The 19012-nt window shown below is 37.3% G+C and overlaps 1 protein-coding gene across 1 annotated transcript in view; it reads right to left on the minus strand.

The window, feature by feature from the left end:
• TASP1 (taspase 1) overlaps positions 1-19012 on the minus strand; it is a 312710-nt gene that overhangs the window by 67218 nt on the left and 226480 nt on the right. The window contains exon 12 of the mRNA XM_075564008.1: positions 4113-4223. Coding sequence (XP_075420123.1) covers positions 4113-4223 — 111 coding nt within the window. The remainder of the gene's footprint in view (positions 1-4112; positions 4224-19012) is intronic.

The raw sequence follows: 19012 nt of genomic DNA on the forward strand, positions 1-19012 counted from the left end.
TTAAACAAAAAGTGAACATAAATTTCCAAAGAAATTATAGGTAGAGAAAGGTTAAAGAAAAGTAACTTTCTTTTTTATTCAATACCTCTTAATAGTATTTGACTTTTAAAATTAAGTTTAAATATCACTCTAATGAAATTAGGAGGATTTTGCATCCACAAGATATTTTTGTCATAATGGTACATGATTTCAATTTATTTATGTGGTGAACTAAAAGTAATTGAGCAATGATATCTGGACATTAAAAAGCATAATTAAAGACAAGGAAAAACAATGGCCTCTGTCTCTGTGGTTGTACCTATACCAGGGTACTTGACGATGGTGGCTTTGTAATAGGTTTTGAGATTAGGAAGTGAGCGGACTTCTACTTTGTTCTTCTTTAGTAGTGCTTTGTTTATCCCAGGACTCTTTCCCTTTCCTAAAAAAACGTGGGGAATCGCTTTTATATCTCTTTAAAGAATTATGTTGGAATCTAGATCAGGAATACACTATATCTGTACATTTCTTTGGATAGTATTGACATTTTCAAAATGCCAAGTCTTCCTATGCTTCCATGAGCATAGTCTACTCTCCCATTTATGTAGGTCTGTCTCTGTCTCCTTTGAAGGAGTGTTCACTTTGTAGTAGTGTTCACTGTAGTTCGCTTTGTACAAATCTTTCATTTCTCTGGTTTACTTATTCCTAAGTATTTCACCTTTGGGAGAATTACTGTAAATGGTATTGTTTCTATGAGGCAGTTTTAATAATCATGCCTCATTCTCAAAACATGGGGGGTTGCTATTCAAAATTTCATTGGCAGGGCTAGTACATACCCTTTAATTTTTAAACTGAACTCTCTGCTATCTAACAGTGGAAGGAACTTAAATGTTTCAATAATAATTAAAATAGAGAGGAAGGAAGCTACTATATATCTTACTTAAATGTTACTATTAAAAATAACCCCCCAAAAAAGTCCTGATTAAAAAAGAAGCAAAACTATCTATATTTGATTATAACATTACCCTATATATTATAAATACCAAAGAATCCACAAGATAGTTTCTAAAGCTAACAAAATTTTAGCAAAGTTGCAGGGTACAAGGATAACAAACTTCCATTGTGTGTCTATATACCAGCAATAAGAAATCTAAAAAGAAAATTATGGAAACAATTCCATTTAGAGTAGGATCTAAGAAGATAAAATATTTAAGTATAAATATAACCAAGGATGCAAAAGGTTTACTCCAAACTCACTGCCATCAATTCAACTGTGACTCCTAGTGACTCTATAGGACAGAATACACCTATGAGTTTCCAAGACTGTACACCTGTACAGGAATAGAATGTCCCATCTTTCTCTCTCAGAGCAGCTGGCAATTTTGAACTGTTGACCTTTTGGTTAGCAGCCCAATTTGTAACTCACTAAACCACCAGGGCTATATGCAAAAGGTTTATACAAGGAAATTACAGAAGACTTAAATAAATGCAAAGATGTTCCATGCCCATGTACTGAAGATTTAACATGCTAAGATGTTAATATACCCAAAATGATCTCCAGAGTCCAACAGCCTTCTTTACAAAAATAGAATATCCCCTCCCAATTTCATAATGAATTACAAAAGATCCAGAATGGGTAAAGCAACATTGAAAGAGAAGAGACAGTTGAAAGAAAAATCTCAGATATTTCAGATCCACTGTTGTTGAGTAAATTAAGACTCGCAGTGACACTAAAGAACAGAGTACAACTGCCTTACTGGGCTTCAAGGCTGATATCTTTGTAGAAAGACTGCCACATCTTCCCCAAAGAGGACTTCTGGGTTGGAATTACCATCCTTGTAGGTAGCAGCCCATGCTGAATGAACCACTCCACCATGGGGGATCCTTAATAGACACCCAAACCAATGGAATAGAACTGAGAGGACAGGGGGAAATAAATAAATAAGGTCAATTTCTTAGCATCTCTTCAATAAATGATGTTGGAAAATGAAATTGGGTTTCCATATGCAGAAAAATGAGACCTCTAATATGCATCATAAAACACACAAAAACAATCCAAGATGTACTAAAGATTTAAATGAAAAATCAAAAATTCTAAAAAGAAATTGGGTGTAGCTTCATTTTCTCCATGATCTCAAAAGCAGAAAGAGAAAAACCCTAAATAAATTGAATCTCATTTAAAAACATTTGTTAATAAAAAAAACTTTACCAAAAAGTGAAAAGGCAAGTTACTGACTAAAAGAATGTTTTCAAAACCCAATATTTTAAAAAATTCAGTAGGAATCTGAAAACACATGCGTGTCTGTATAATTTATACAACAAAAAAGAAATAATCCAATCAAAAAGCAAGCCAAGAACTTGAAGAGATATTTCCACCCAAACACACACGTGTCCAAAAACAGAACATGCTCCATGCCACGATCCAACAGGGAGATGTAAATCAAAACCAAAATGAGCTACCATTTTACCACCACAAGGTTGGCAAAAATAATTTTTTAAAGGAAAGTACAATAAAAAATATTGGCACGGCTGGTGAAAAACTGAAACTATTATCCATTCCTGGTTAGTATGGCTGTTGTGGAAAAACTTGATGGCTGCTCAAAGTAATAAAAGCTACCAGAAGACACAGCAAGTTCCTTGATATACGTATTTGATGGTCATTCAAAACGTACTCTATACAATCATAGATATTTTTATTAAACAAAATTGTCAACATGTGAAACTATTGTTTATTGGCTACCTTCCAATTAGATCTACACACTTCTGAAGGTGATGTTTTCATCTCTCCAACGCATTCATTCCTAAATAATTCTGCATGCTTTGATTTACACCATATCAAATAGCAGTTTGGCATCCTCAAGGCACTATTGGAGTTTTGGAAAACAAAAAGAAGCCTGAAGGGGTCAGATCAGGTTATAGAGTGGCTAGGGTAAGATTTCCCAATGAAATTCTCACAGCACTGTCCTGGCTACTCTCTGACAAGGAGCAGGCACATTGTCACGGTGGAAGAGCACATTCCTCTGGGTGACTTCGATGATTTTTTTTCCTCACCAGCAGTTTCAATTTTCTTAAAACGCCCGTGTTGCCTGGGATCATCCTGTGTTACCTCTTTGAAATCTTCCAGCTACCCCAACCTTCTGAGCTGACCTTTCTCTCTAGACCTTAACTGGCCCAGTAAAGCCCCTCAGAAGCCACTGTTTTGAGTAGACATTTTTACAGCTACCCTAACACAACTAAGACAAGTGAGGCTATTCTGGGAGAATTGTTCAGCAGCCATTGTAGAGACATGTTTCAACATGTTGTTTGGAATAAACCCATGAATGTTGAACTGGATTCCAAGTAGCAATCGTTTTCTATATGTATGTATCTGAGTGTGTGCATATAATTGATGTTGCTTTGTCTAAAGGTCCTGGTGACACGTATGGTCAGCACTGCACTGTTAATCACAAGATTGGTGGTTCAGATCTACCAGCCAAGCCACAGGAGAACAGAGCACCCGACAAGTTTGGAAAAGCAACCTCTCAATTTTGTGCACTGGCAAATGGAAGGTTGGTTTTCATCCCCAGTGCTACTCTGGACTAGATGTAAACCATATATCTGGACTTCTGTGAATTTGTAAAACACTCACCTGACTCTCCCTCCCCACAGCTTTACAAGGAGGAGAGGGCATATGTCTGTATTGGCTAGAGGAGGAGGTGGCACAGAACAGTAAGGTCATCATACACAGGCATCAGAAACAGTAAGCGGCAGAGTCAGCACAAACTTGACTTAGAGGCTAGTAGTGCTGCACATGGTTCTGATGCCTTTTTTGAGAGGGAGGTGAGGGAAGAGACATCTTTAGATATTATTATGTAATTGGCATGGATCACCTCAACCACTTGGACCAGTATTCTAAATGCTAACCTTTAATTAAGTCTCTAGATCTAAGGCCTATTTGAAAACCAAATACTTAAAAATGAAAATTCACATTTCACATGTTTGCCTATGTCAGAACATAAGTGGATCGAAGATGCTCAGATAACAAAGAGAACATCTTGGTCCGCCTATAGCTTAAAATAACTGTAAACCTTGTGAGGCTAAGGAAGGGAAAAACAGCAGCAGCAGCAGCACACACAGTGTAGATATGTCCAACTTACCTAGAAGTCTCTGCTTATTTTGTGTCGAGTCAGGCTCTGTAGAGCATTTGCAAGACCGGAGAACAATCACTCCCCCAAGCACGCCATCTTCACTGGCAAGGAAAGGTGAACCTAGACAGAAATGACTAGTAGTCATTTTTAATTGAATTTTACATTTTAATTTTTCATTGCTCAGTTTATTACTGGAACATATCTGTGGTATGAGTAAGATCTTGAAAGCTGCCCATTTTCTGACAATCACCATTGTTCCTACCATGTACAGACTTGATGGCAAAGGCAAGTTTAAGCCCGAACAAGGGCCATTTGGCAAAGACAGTCCCAGATGCCGCCAAGAAGACTTGAGCCGGGGACTGAGTATGCATTACTATATTCATAATGGAATTGGAAACACTACTAGATTAAAGGACCAACATACAAATATAGGAAAAAATGCTCAATCGCTGCCTTTGATCAGCTCTTAGGGATCACTTACCAGGCTCTCCCCTGTCCGGGGCATGCCACCAAAAGCTCTGATTTACTACCTTAAATTAAAATTTAAACAATAAGCCACAAACTTTATTATAAACATTTAAAAATTCTCCTGATGGCTTACACAAATAAGGGTGAAACTCTATTTCTATTATGAGAGTCTGGTGGTTAGAAACAGTCAGGTTTCCTTGAGATCTCACACAGTGAACCATTGTGAACATTTTGAGAACATTACATTATAAAACCCCTCATTTTTCTTCCCCAAGGACATCTTCTTAGAACATCTGGCACAGCAAGCGAACACGTGGAAAACAAATGCAAAATTAACTCAAGCCCTATCAAAGAAAGTAGTAAAAATAAAAACCAACCAAATTAGATTTGGCGGAGGGTAGGGGGCACTTCTGGTTAAATTTAGTAGATTAAACACATGAGTTTATCTTCAGTCCATTCCCAAGGTCCAAGAAATGGATGGGTAAAACAAACAAACAAACAAAGAAACAAAGAGACATTATCCAATGAGGGCAGAGAATGGAGATGACGTCAGAAAAGAAAGAGAACTGACTTTCTGGAAAACAAAAAGAAAATAGACGACTAGTTGCTCATTGAGCATACTCATGACTTCTGAAATCGAAACTTCATGGTGGGGCAGGCATGTAGAAAGGGGAGTGTTATAAGTACCCAGTTCTACCATAGTCCCCCACGAACTTCAGAAATGATTGGTTGCAAGTATCTAAAAAGATATAAAAGATCAACTAAAACCCTGACCTGTCTGAATCTGAAGCCTGTTTTCTATATTAGCCACAAGCTAAAAAATGTTTTGGTTTTTACATTTTGGAACACGATAAAGGAGGAAGAAGAACAAGAATAAGAGGAGAATTAAGTGAAAAGAAGAATGTTTGACAGAGAATATTGTTGGATTGAAAAGCTCAAGTATTTATCCTGTGGCTTTTAGCAGACAATGCTCGACAACCTTGGATCTATAGCCCCAGATTCCTGTCCAGAGGGAAAGTTATTTCTCCTCACCGCAACAAAGTCAGAGTATTCATACTCCATCTTTATTGAACCAGAGGCCTGAAACTGCCAAAACAAGCTAGCTGGGGCAGGAAGGAGGCTCCACACTGAAAATAGAAGCACAGGCGAAAGTCTTTACACTAAACAATTCAAGAACCAGCTCTAATCCCTACGGACTCCCGGGAAGCAAACTATCTGACTGATATAAACCAAGTAAGCAACGGAACAGTTCCTCTCTAGGGCTGTCCAACCATCTCATGAGTAAAAACCTTTTTGAGATACTAAAAAAATAGCTTCTCCTTCCCTGTTGACCTTCTCCTTGAGGCTCCAGATGGGGATTGTTATTTACACATAGAAAGTATTCAACTTATAACTTAGGATCACTAACAGTTTCAAGTAGGCTGCTGTCTTAGAAACGACAGACCAAATCACACAAAATTAACCCAGGAAAAATTTAGGCAAATGCACTGAGCAAAATAAAACTCTTAAAAAGAGGGGAGAAATGGAAAGGAGAGAAAATGAAATCATAACAAGCCAAAAGGTTCAATATCTGAATAATAAGGATACCAGACCCAGATAACAGAAGAAATGGGAGAACATTTCAAAGAAATAGGTTGTTGGTGACAGGGGCCATCTAGTCAATTCCAACTCCTAGTGAGCCTACACACAATAGAAGAAAATTGCCTGGTCCTATGCCATGCATCCTCACAATCTACTAAATCTGTTCAATTTACTCAATGTATCCACCTTTGAGCCCATTGTTGCAGGTACTACGTCAATCCATCTTATTGAGGGTCTACCTCTTTTTAGCCCTATAATGCCAAACGTGACATTTCATAACACATAATTAAATGTATATGTTAATACATATTGATAACTATAAAAGTAAAGAATAAAAGCAAAAACATTTTTTTCCTGAAATCAAAAATTCAGGCATTGTAGGGTTAATTGACTCTCTATCAAACATGATGTCCTCTCCAGGGAGCAGTCCCTTTTGATGACATGTCCAAAGCACATGATATGAAGACTCACCATTTTAAGTTTCAAGGAGAATATTGGCTGTATTTTTCCAACACAGATTTTTCCATTCTTCTGACAGGCCACTTAAAATTCTTTTCTAATCAATAATTTTTTAATTGTTTTACAATATCTTTTTAAAATCATTTTATTGGGGGCTCATACAACTCATCACTATCCATACATACATCAATTGTGTAAAGCACTTTTGTACATTTGTTGCCATAATCATACTCAAAACATTTGCTCTCCATTTTAAGCCCTTGGAATCAGCTCCTCATTTTCCCCCTCCCTGCCCACTGCCCCCTTCCTCATGAACCCTTGATAATTTATAAATTATTATTTTGTCATATCTTACACTGTCAACATCTCCCTTCACCCACTTTTCTGTTGTCCATCCCCCAGGGAGGAAGTTATATGTAGATCCTTGTAATCCCTTCCCCCTTTCCACCCCACCCTCCCTTTACCCTCCCAGTATCACCACTCTCATCACTGGTCCTGAAGGGATCATCTGTCCTGGATTCCCTGCGATTCCAGTTCCTATCTGTACCAGGGGACATCTTCTGGTCTAGCCAGATTTATAAGCTAGAATTGGGATCATGATAGTGGGGAGGGGGGGGTTAGGAAACATTGAGGAATAAAAGGAAAGTTGTATGTTTCATCATTGCTACACTGCACCCTGATTGGCTTGTACCTTCCCCACGACCATTCTGTAAGGAGATGGTCAGTTGCCTACAGGTGAGTCTTGGGTCCCCAGTCTGCATTGCCCCTCATTCACAATGATATGAGTTTTTATTTGATGCCAGATACCTGATCCCATTGACACCTCGTGATCACACTGCCTGGTGTGCTTCTTCCATGTGGGCTTTGTTGCTTCTGAGCTAGATGGCTGCTTGTTTACCTTCAAGCCTTTAAAGACCCCAGACTGTATCTTTTGATAGCCGGGCACCATCACCTTTGTTCCCAACATTTGCTTATACACTCATTTATCTTCAGCAATTGTATCAGGGAGGTGAGCATACAACGAAGGTAAACCTTTTTTTGAATCTGGACATTGGTGTTTATATATGTAAAATTGCTGGGTCATAGGGCAGTTCTAGTTCTAGCTTTTGAGATCATGCTATCAGTCTTCCAAAGTAGTTATACTATTTTATAATCTCCCCAACACTGAATAAAGGTTCCAATTTCCCTATATTCCCCCCAACAATTGTTTTTTCAAAAGTTTTTATATAATTAGCATATAATAAAATATAATAATTCAATCAGATTAAGAAGAGATGAGCAATCATCACATCTGTGCCATTTTAAGTGGGCAACATAGTATCTCACTGTAGCCTTTAGTTGCATCTCTCTAATAACTAATGATTGTGAATATTTTTTCATGTTTGTGAGCTGCTTAGACTTCCTCTTTGGTATAAGTTCTTTTGTGCATTTTGCCTAGTTTATGATTGGGTTTTTGGTGGCTGTGCTGTTGAGTTCCAAGTTGCAGGTTCTTACTTAAAGACTTTATAAACCTTTAAAGCAGTGGTTCAGAACCTTCCTAATGCCACGACCCTTCAACACAGTTCCTCATGTTGTGGTGACCCCCCTCAACCGTAAAATTATTTTTGTTGTTACTTCGTAACTGTAATTTGCCACTGCTATGAATCAGGTGACCCCTGCGAAAGGGTTGCTTGACCCCCAAAAGGGTTGCGACCCACAGGTTTGAGAACTGCTGCTTTATAGGGTAATTTCCAAATATTTTTCCCAGTCTGTGGGTTTTCTAAGTAATCTTTTAAGACTTTTGATGAGCATTATAGTAAGAGGCCCCAAGAACCTATGAAAGTGTTTTCAGTTGTGCTTTATCAGTCTATTAAAAAAAAAGTCCTATCGTTTTCTACCATGTTTTCTTCTAGGAAGTTTATATTTCCAAGTTTAACATTTAGGTTTTGACCTATTTTGAACTAGTTTTTGGTATGATGTATAGTTCCTGTTTCATTTTTCTGCAAGTTGCTATCTAGCTTCGCCAGCATGATTAATTAAAGAAACTTTCTGCCAACATCAGTAGACTTTGACTCCTTGTTAAAAATCAATTGTCATATAAGGGTGGCTATATTTCTGGATTTTCTATTCCACAGATATATGCCTATTGTTGAACCACTATCAGGTTGCTTTGATCGCATCAGCTGTATACTATGCTTTGATATCAGGGAGTATGAGTGCTCCTACTTCACTCTTGTTCTTCAATATTGTTTTAGCTAGTTGGGATTTCCTATTTTGAGCTTGGACATTTGTTTTTCCACTTTAGTAAAGCATGCTCTTGGCATTTTCAGGATTGCATTTTATCTGTAGCTAGCTTTAGGTAGAATGGATGTTTTCACTAAATTAAGTCTCCCAATCTTAAGCACTGGACACCTTTCCATTTTTATAGGTCTGTTTTAGTCTCCTGTGGTAGTGTTTTATAATTTTCATTCTACGAGATTTTTAATGTCCCTGGTTAGGCTAATTCTTTGGCATTTTATCGATGTGGGAGCTATTATAATAGGTATTGTTTCCTTGATTTTTTTTAGTACAATTTGTTAGTCCCCCTACCCTGCATGTATGTACACATACCCATATGTGGGTAAGAATCCTGGATCACAGATTAGTTCTAGTTCTAGCTTTAGAAAAGAGTCGTTCAGTTTTCCAAAGGAACTCTACAATTTTTTGTGTGTATTGATCTTTTAACCTGCAACATCACTAAATTCTTCTATTAGTTCCAGAAGTTTTCTATGGGAACCTTAAGGTATTCTATGTTTCAGGCAAAGTGGGTCCCTGCTGGTGTAGTGGTTACCCGTTGGACTGTGATCTGCAAGCTCAGCAGTTCAAAACCTCCAGCTGCTCTGTGCGAGAAAGACCAGACTTCTAGTCCAGTAAACAGATCGTTTTGGAAACTCACAGGTAGTTCTTTCTTGTCTGATAGGGTCACTATGAGTCAGCATCAACTCTGTTACAGTGAGAGTGCATGGTCTAGACAGTGATTCTCAACTGGTGGGTTATGAATCCTTTGGGGATCAAATAATCCTTTCACAGGGGTCGCCTGATTCATAATAGTAGCAAAATTACAGTTATTTTATGCTTGGGGGTCACCACAACATGATAAATTGTATTTTTTAAATAGTTTTAATGGGGGCTCTTCTCATCACCATCCATATATTGAGGAACTGTATTAATGGGTCGCGGCATTAGGAAGGTTGAGAACCACTGGCCTAGATCATGGCATCTGCAAAAGAATACAGTTTTACTTCTACCTTTCTAATTTAAAAACCTTTAATTTCTCTTTCTTCTCTTCCTGCTAGGAATTCCATTACAATGTTTTATACACACGGTAATAATGGACATCTTTGTCTCATTTGCATTCTCAAAGGAAAGTCTCTCAACCCTTTCTAATGAGTAGAGTACTCACTGCTGATTTTGCATATATATACTATAATGTATTGAGAAATCTCCCCTCAATTCCTAATTTGCTGAGAATTTTTGTGAGGAAAGAGTGTTGAATTATACTGAATGCCTATAATGGAAGGTGATATGCTGGAGTTCCCAACTATTACTGTGGAGCTGTCTTTTCATATTAATCAGTATGTATTTGATGTACTTTGGAGCACTGCTGTTAGATGCATGTATTCAGGATTCTTATGTCTTCTTGGTAGATTCCCTTTTATAAGGAGGCTTTAAGAAGTTCTGGAAAAATCCAATAATTTTAAATTCTGTTTTTCCAGTAACTTTTGAAGCCACCTTATATTGTTCTTTATTTTAAAATTTTTTTTGTCTTTATCTCTTATATTAGATTTTGATAAAAAGCACCACCATCACCCTTTTTCCCCTTGATAGCCAACTTTGCTATTTTTAATTTATTGGTTGCATGGATTATTTTCTTCATTCTTTTATTTTCTGTCTGCTTGTGTCTTTATATCTAAGATGTGATTCTTGTAAAACAGCAAAAAAAATTTATTATGTATTTTTATCCACCTTTTGCATGAGGCATTTAGATAATTTACACTTAAGGTCCTTATTAAAAAATGAAGCAATATACCTCATTCATTTTATTTGTTTTATTGAGTGTTTCATATTATTAGTTCTATTAATTCTAAATTTTTCTGTCTTTGTTTGTTGTGGGCAGCTTTTTTGTGATGAGCCTTTTTGCTTTCTTTTCTTCTGAATGTTTTCTTTCTCTGTGTGTGATTTCTTAGTGATTATCACATATATTCAATTCCATTATATAACTTAGAATTGCAATAATATTTAATGTGAATAATAGTTAACATATAACTTTAACACAATAACTTTATTCCTGATATACTTCTCCATCCCATTTCTGTTGGTGTGTTTCCATTAACATCAATATAGAGACTATAATAAGTTTATTTAATACTTATTTCTTATAAACAGGTTATTTTGTTGATGGGAACTAATAATTCAATTTGTTCCCTGAAAACATCTTATATTATTAATTGGTCCTTATGATTTGATATGTATCATTTGGGAGATATATCACTCTCAATTTTAACTATGGTATTTTCTCAATTTATCACCCTCCTTCCAATAGCAAACAACCACCACCAAAAAACAAAAAAAACACAAAACAAAAAAAAATTCAGTGTTTCAGGTATATTTAACTCATCATAATGCTATAGCACATATTAGAAAACAAGCTTATAGGGTTTATACAGTGATAAAGCAGGAAAAGCCCTGGTGGCTTAGTGGCCACACATGGGGTTGCTAAATTTGAGGTCAGCAGTTTGAACCCACTGGCTACTCTGTGAAAGATGAGGCTTTCTACTCCAATAAAGAATTATTGTCTCTGAAACCCACAGGGGAAGTTCTATGCTGTCTTAGTGTGATTATGAGTTGGATTTGATGCTATGGCAGTGAGTAATATTCATTGGTGAAGAATTCAACCTTTCCCCTCTACAGAGTAGCTTGGAATGGTCAGCCTTTCAGTTAGCAATCAAACACTTTAATCACTACACCACTAGGGTGCTCTATTTCATGTTCACATATTTAGTACTTTTGCATCTCCATTTTGGCATATGACCTTGGATAATACTTGAAAACCTGGTCTGTTAATGGCAAATTCCAAGAACCTCTGTTTGTTCAGAATGTCTCAAATTTCCTTTAGTTAGTGATAACTCGCTGGGTGATAGCATTCTTGGGCAATCATTTAACAAGATGCTACCTACTGTTCCGGTTGTGAGGATCTGGTTTTCTCTATATTGAGTTGAAATCCATACTGAAGACTGCAATCTTCATCAGCAAGTGCTTTAAGCCTTCCTCACTTTCAGCAAAGTTGTGTCATTAGCATATTGCAGGTTGTTAATCAGCCTTCCTCCAATCCTGATACGAGATACTTTACCATATAATTCGTCTTCTCTGATTACTTGCTTAGCATGCAAAGTGAATCAGTATGGTGAGAGTATATTACCCTGACACACACCTTTCCTGATTTTAATACACGCATTATTTCCTTGTTTTGTTTGCAAAAGTCTCTCTTGGTTCCAGGCTAAGTTCCACATGAGCACAATGAAGTTCTAGAACTCCCAATTTTCTCAAGGCTACCCATAGTTTGTTATGACCCACACAGTTGAATGCCTTGGGACAGTCAATCAAAAACAGTAAACATCTTTGTTGTATACTCTGCTTTGAGTCAATATCCTTCTGAAATCAGCAATGATATTCATTGTTCCATTTCCTCTTCTGAGCCTGGTCAAACCTCTAACAGCTCCCTGTCAATGTACTACTACAAACACTGAGGGATGATCTTCAGCAAAATTTTACTTGCAGGTGATATCAATGATATTGCTGTATAATTTGTGCATTTTACTGTGTTCCTTTTCTTTGGAAAGGATACAAATATAGACCTCTTCCAGCCAGTTGGCCGTGTTGCTATTTTCAAAATTTGTTGGCATTAACAAGTGAGTTTTTCCAGTCCGGCATCAGCTTGCTGAAACATTTTAATTGGTAGTATCTGGATTTTACACCCTTTCTAGTGGAAGCACATCAAAGGAGGTAAGAGTTCTTATGTTAAAAACATAAATTTGTAGAGGAGCAATTGGAACAGGCTCTTGGGTGGCAAACAGATTATACGGTGGAAGCAGATGTGAATGGCAAGAAGGCAGGAAGGTTGCACAGGAAATGTCTGTGTAGTCCAAGTATGAGTGACACGCAGACCTCCAGTGACACAGCCCAGTGATTGTGGAGTGACACATCTACCTCTCCTGCATGACCTCCCTCACTTTAACGCCATGCTTAATAAACATGCAAGGCTTAATAAACCATAATCAGATCCATTGTACTGAGTACATACTACAGCAGGTATTACAAAGAGAAGGGAGAGAAGTAAAAATTAGCCAAGGAACTAAATTTGGGCATTTTAGTGAGGAGACCATTTAGGTCACTGCTCATTCCACATCAAGAAATGTGTGCAAGGAGTTCCTGACCTCAAGCCCTTATTCCAAACGAGTTATTTGTATGTCCTCTCATCACCATGCCAGTTACGATCAATGGCTGCACTTCCACGGTCAATTAACAGAGTATTCTGGGCACAGTGAGGACTACTATTTCCTGTGGAATTCTTTCCCTGGTCTAATGCTCTGAACTCCTTTTCCTTGTCCACCCATCAAGGCTTTGATTATCTCTAGAATTCCTTTTCTGTCCTAACCCAGAAACCTCTGATTTGTGAACTTTAGGGCACTGAGTATTTTACACACACACACGCACACACACACGCGCGCACACACACACACACAAACACACACACACAAACACACACACACAAACACACACACAAACACACAGACACAAACACACACACACACGCACACACACACACGCTTGTCAATCTTTACTATAAAAATCCCTGAACTTATTTTTTTCTTCACCTTCTTTGTGGAATTTTTGCTGCCCTATCTGATTTTGTTGATTTTTGCTATCCTCCTTAATTGTTATAACCTACACATGTCCAGAAGCGTAGGTGGTAGGGATCTTTTTATTATATCTAATAAATAAAATTTAAAACAAACTAAATGAACTGTAGAAATAAGCCATCGATGTCTTCTTAAAGTCTACTTCATAGGTACAATAATAAGAGACGATAATTAAAAAATTTATCAACAATTTTGGAGAATGAAATTTTATAATTACAGAGAGCTAGAAAGAAAACACAACCCCAAAACCATTAATCCCATTCCTATATTTGCATTTTAAAGATGAATATTAAAATTAGCATAACACAAACAGTATTAAAAGATCAAATGGATTTGAGTATCACTTTTTCATTATAGAAGGATAGGCAGTCAAAGTGAAAGAACTTCCAGGGAAAATAAAACGTGAATAAAATTATTTTTAATTAAAAAAGTATGAGAAAAGAGCCAAAAATAAACAAACACTTGATAGAATACCACAGGCATTATAACTCACAACCAAGACTTGTTTTTTCAGTCTGTAGCACAATAGATGAGAGAAAGATAAAGTGAAAAGATTCCATGAATTATTCATTCTATACACGTCAGCAGAATATTGTCTACATAAATGAATGGCACTTAGCACACTATAAAACCAATAAATTGTCCTTTATATTCAAAAGCAACTTCATAAGAAATAAGCAAACACAAAATCATATATACAGATTTGTCCTGAATATATACATACAAGGGGAAGTAAAAAAGTATTGTTGTGAATGTGCTAGTTCACATATACATGTGCTTATTCCAAACAAAATGTGTTGCAACATGCCTCTCTCTTCTTTGAGTGCCTAACTGCAGACAAGCTCTCTAAGTCATCTCCTTACCTTACTCTAGGCTTCCTGCCCACCCCGCCCCCAAAAGGATACTTTTTTGCTCCAGGGTATGTTTGTGTGTGTGTGGGGGGGGGAGAATTTTTAACACTAATATCACTTTTTGAAATACAAAAATCAAGTGGACCTCACCCAAGTCATTGACGCTTGGCAACAAATTTGTGTGAACGGTGCCTTACATAAAACAAGAGTCGTTAGATGGATCAAGCATTTTATGAAAAGGTAGGAGTACCTGAAAGAAGAGTCAAGAGAGGGAAGATCATCAACTTTCAGGAATGAAAAAACTGTTACCAAATTCCCAAAACTGGCGGGAGAGGGCTGTAGATTTATCACTGATAAGGTAGATGCTGGAGCAAGGATCTGACAGCTCAGCGTTCTCAGTTTTAAGCAAACATCTTGGCATCAGGAATCATTTGGCTCAATGGGGGACAAGTGTACAAAGATCAGCTAGCTGAAATAGCTGGCTTTCCCAGCGTTCTTTGAAGTGACATCAAAGCTAACGTAAATAATTTTATGGAACAAATTCTAAGGAAGTGTGATTCTTGAATTTACCAATACGATCAAGCGAGCAAGACTCAATCCAACTGGTTTTGAGAGGCGCTGCTGGGCTAAATAAATTCAAAGCAAAGAGATGGGTGCATAAGGTCATAGGGGCCACTTTTTGTGATACCAAAGGGCTACTTTTGACAGGCTTTCTCATAGAACACAGAACAATCATAGAGGCACTATAGGGAAGACCTTTTAAGAAAGCTGCCCTAAGGAACTGTTTTGCACCATGAGCGTATGCACCTCTTGTTCATTCCTTGAGGGTAACAAGGTCTTTCCTTTGATCATTTCATCAGGAAACCTTCCCCCATCTACCCCCTTCATCTTGCCCTGCCAGATTCATTTTTATGCCCAAACTTAAAGAACATTTGAAAGAAACACAATTTGAGTCTTTCAAGGATAACAAAACTGCTATTATGATGTGCCATTAGCAAAGAATGCATCATTCATCAGGGAACAACTAGAGAGGAAAACACTGCTTTCAGAAGGATTAGAACTAGATAGGGGATATGTCAAGACATAATCACTTCACTTTTTATTTTATAAAGGATTCAATGATGTTTTAGCAATACTTTTTGACTACCCTCTCATATACAAATATAAAAAAACTGATGGAATTTCATAAGCAACTACTATTAATAAACTGGTTTAACACTATAATGTCACTCTTAAGAATTTTGGTAACTCCCTACACAGATTAGTAAATTGATCTAGAAATACACATATACATATATTGGCAATTTCATAATCAGAATTACATTAGTAATCTGAGATAAACATTAACTATAAATTTTGGGAATTCCAGATAAGCAAAGGACCATTTTGGACTGCACTCCAGAAGAGGCTAAATTAGTAAAGGATAATCAAACCAAACTAAATTCACTGCCATCAAGTGAGTGCTGACCCACGGCCACCCCCTATGGGTTGTTTCTGAACTGTAACTGCTCACGGGAGCAGAAGGACCAGTCTTTCTCCCACAGAGCTGCTGGTGGTTTCGAACTGCCAACCATGTGGATTACAGCCCAACTTGTAACCACTGCTACCAACAGGGTTGACCCTTCATTCATAGGTCCAGCAGTACAGAAATCAAATGAAGCATCACTGCAAGAACCATTTTAAAAAGTCAAGAGGAGATAGAAAGTCATTTTCATTTGTATGTTTTCAATTATACATCTCCAACAAGACTGACAACATTTATAGTTGTTCAGTGGAGGCATTAAAACTTTAATCTAGTGTGTAACCAAAAAGGCTAAGTTAGAAATAGTAATTAATCCAAAAGCTTTCAAAAACAATATGCCTATTTTGGAGCTTTTTTAACAAGACCAAGAGCTCCACAGATAATTCGGTGAACAATACTGCTTAGATGACGAACACCCCAGGGAACAGAGGGGAGCGCTGGAAATTAAAATTCTTCATTTCCATAATGATGCGCACATATCAGTTCTGAGGCTACAGAAAAGAAGAATCACTCATGTTCTATACCTGTCCCATTGGGTATCAATTAAGACTCCTGAGCATTGTGTCTGTTTCAGTCTAACATTTGCTAACATGGCATAATATGGGGGATTTGGGGACTTAGAGGTTGACTTACCAACATACCATGCTAATGCTCAAAAATTAAAAACATTCAGCATTTTAAAATGTTAATGTGACAAACAGTAGTCAGTTCTATGTTTCTAAGAAGGGTACACAAGGTTTGAAAGTTATGCCAATGACATGTGAGTTTCAAGAAATATTCCTGTCATGCCTGAAGTGTAAGTTACTTGCCCGCCTCTTCAGGGACACTCAGAGATCCTTAGCCAGATTTGAATTTCAGTAGTGGAACTTCAGTGTGAAGTTCATATACTGACTCCCATTGCTCCAACTGTGTAGTTCAAATACCGACACCCATTGGTCTTCCAGAGATTATGCTCCTGACATTTTTTTTAGTGTTTGTCCTGCCTTAATTCCTAATGATTTTATGAAACATAGAGTCAAACTCCTGGCTTCTCTATTCTTTGTACCTTTTTACTCTCCTAATTCTCTTGTCCTCTATTCTATTTCAGCTACTTATTCCTATTATTATATCTTAGTCCTTATGATTAGCAATAACATCACCTCTTATGTACTTGCAAGCACCTATCTATCTACTATCTTTAAGTTCTCAGGGCACAACTTTTAGTGTCCAGACTACAACAATGCTTCAACCTTCAATTACTCCCCTCAATTCCTGTTTGGTATGTATCTAAGTCAAAGCCCATTATCACTAATTCTCTGTAGACACCATCAGTTAAGGTAATCTCATACTTTATCAGCTCACCTGACATAAACCTAACCATGATTATATTCTACTCCATGTTCATACTCCTAAACTAAACATGACAGCAAAAAATTATACTGCCCGTCTTAACTGTTCTTATAAAATTATGACCACTAACTAGGTGGTGATGTAGAGTAAGCACTGGGCTGGTAACTGCAAAGGACAGTGGTTCAAAACCCACCAGGAGCACTGCAGAAGAAAGATGAGGTTAGCTGTTCCTGTAAAGATTAAAGATCTCTGAACCCGTATTTAGGGTTCATTATGAATTAGAAGCTATTTGATGGCAATGGGGTTTTTAACATCAATTTGGACCCTTACTGCTGCCTGGCAATCACCCTACATTTCTCTAGCACTGACCTACACTTTTCTGTTACCCCAGCCCTATTTTCACAGATACATTAATTTGCTCTTCTCCTAGACCTAGATCAATATAGCAAGGTGATATATTTGCTCTGCTTTTTGCTATGTAGAAATAAAAATAATAGCCACTTCGTATTCTAGCTATCACCCTAATCTCTTTTCTATCTTTAAAAAGTTTTATTGACATAATTTGCATAGCATACATTGAAATAAGTTAATAATATTCTTAAGAGGTATGTAACTATTACCACAATCAATTCCAGGATATATCTTCTTCCTTGTACTTGTTGTTAGCTCACCATTTCTCACTAACCTCCACTGCCATGGCCCTATAAAACTAATCCACTTGCAGTCTCTGTAGCTTTACCTATTTGGGGATCATATACAGCAAAAACCACAAAATCAAAACAAAAAATAAGCAGCCCAACAATGATGACAGAATGAAACAAAGAAAAGGCTAAATCGACACGAAAGCAGAGAATAGTAAAAACTGGAACAAGGATTTATCGGATCAAAAGAGCGAGTGAATGACAAGGTACCGCATTTTAATCTACTACAACTGCAGGAATCCATTCACTGAAAGACTTGGCATTTCTTCCTGTCTCTTCTTTTTCTCCTCTCATACTTTCCATTATGTAGTAAAATCAATAATTATCCCTAACACACCTGTCTTTTCTATCAGGTCACCCATGGATCCGCACGGTGCTTAAGTCCTTAGTCAATTCTCCCATCTTCATCATAATTGACTACTTACTTAACAGTGTCATTTGACTTGATCACTTTTGGTGCTTGAAGTGCACAATTTACTTGACTCTTAAGACTTCGCATCCTCTGTATCTTCTCGAGGAGGAGCAATGAGTACTTGTTCTCAACCTCATTCCTCTTAATCTCCTAGACTTTGACTTGAGTGTCCAAAATTATTTACCTATATTCATTTCTCTCATGAGTTAATATGATTGATGAATAAGTACCCAGACACGATACACAAATATCACATATACTCTCACAACATCATAAAGTCATCACATCAATTCTAGTAAAGATATATATTGAGAAAACATTAATACTTTTGGTTTGCTTTTGCTGTTTTTCTGTTCTATATAATAAACTTTCAAAAATGTAATCAGCTGCAGAAGAACCCTAAAGTGTTGAAGAGCAAGGATATTACTTTGAGGACTAAGATGGGCCTGACCCAAGCCATTGCATCAGATGCATGTAAAAGTTGGGCACTGTGGTAGTTACATAATTGGGTGCCAACTTGAGGCTATTAAGAGTGAAGTGGTGGAGTTTAGCCTGTCAAGCAGGTCAGACCTTGATGACCTCATTTGGAGGCGGCTCGATGGAGATAAATTGCTGACTGGAGGCCAGATACACACAGACACTCTCCGC

This window comes from Tenrec ecaudatus, chromosome 12 (genome assembly GCF_050624435.1).
Source record: "Tenrec ecaudatus isolate mTenEca1 chromosome 12, mTenEca1.hap1, whole genome shotgun sequence".
Classification (NCBI taxonomy): Eukaryota; Metazoa; Chordata; class Mammalia; order Afrosoricida; family Tenrecidae; genus Tenrec; species Tenrec ecaudatus.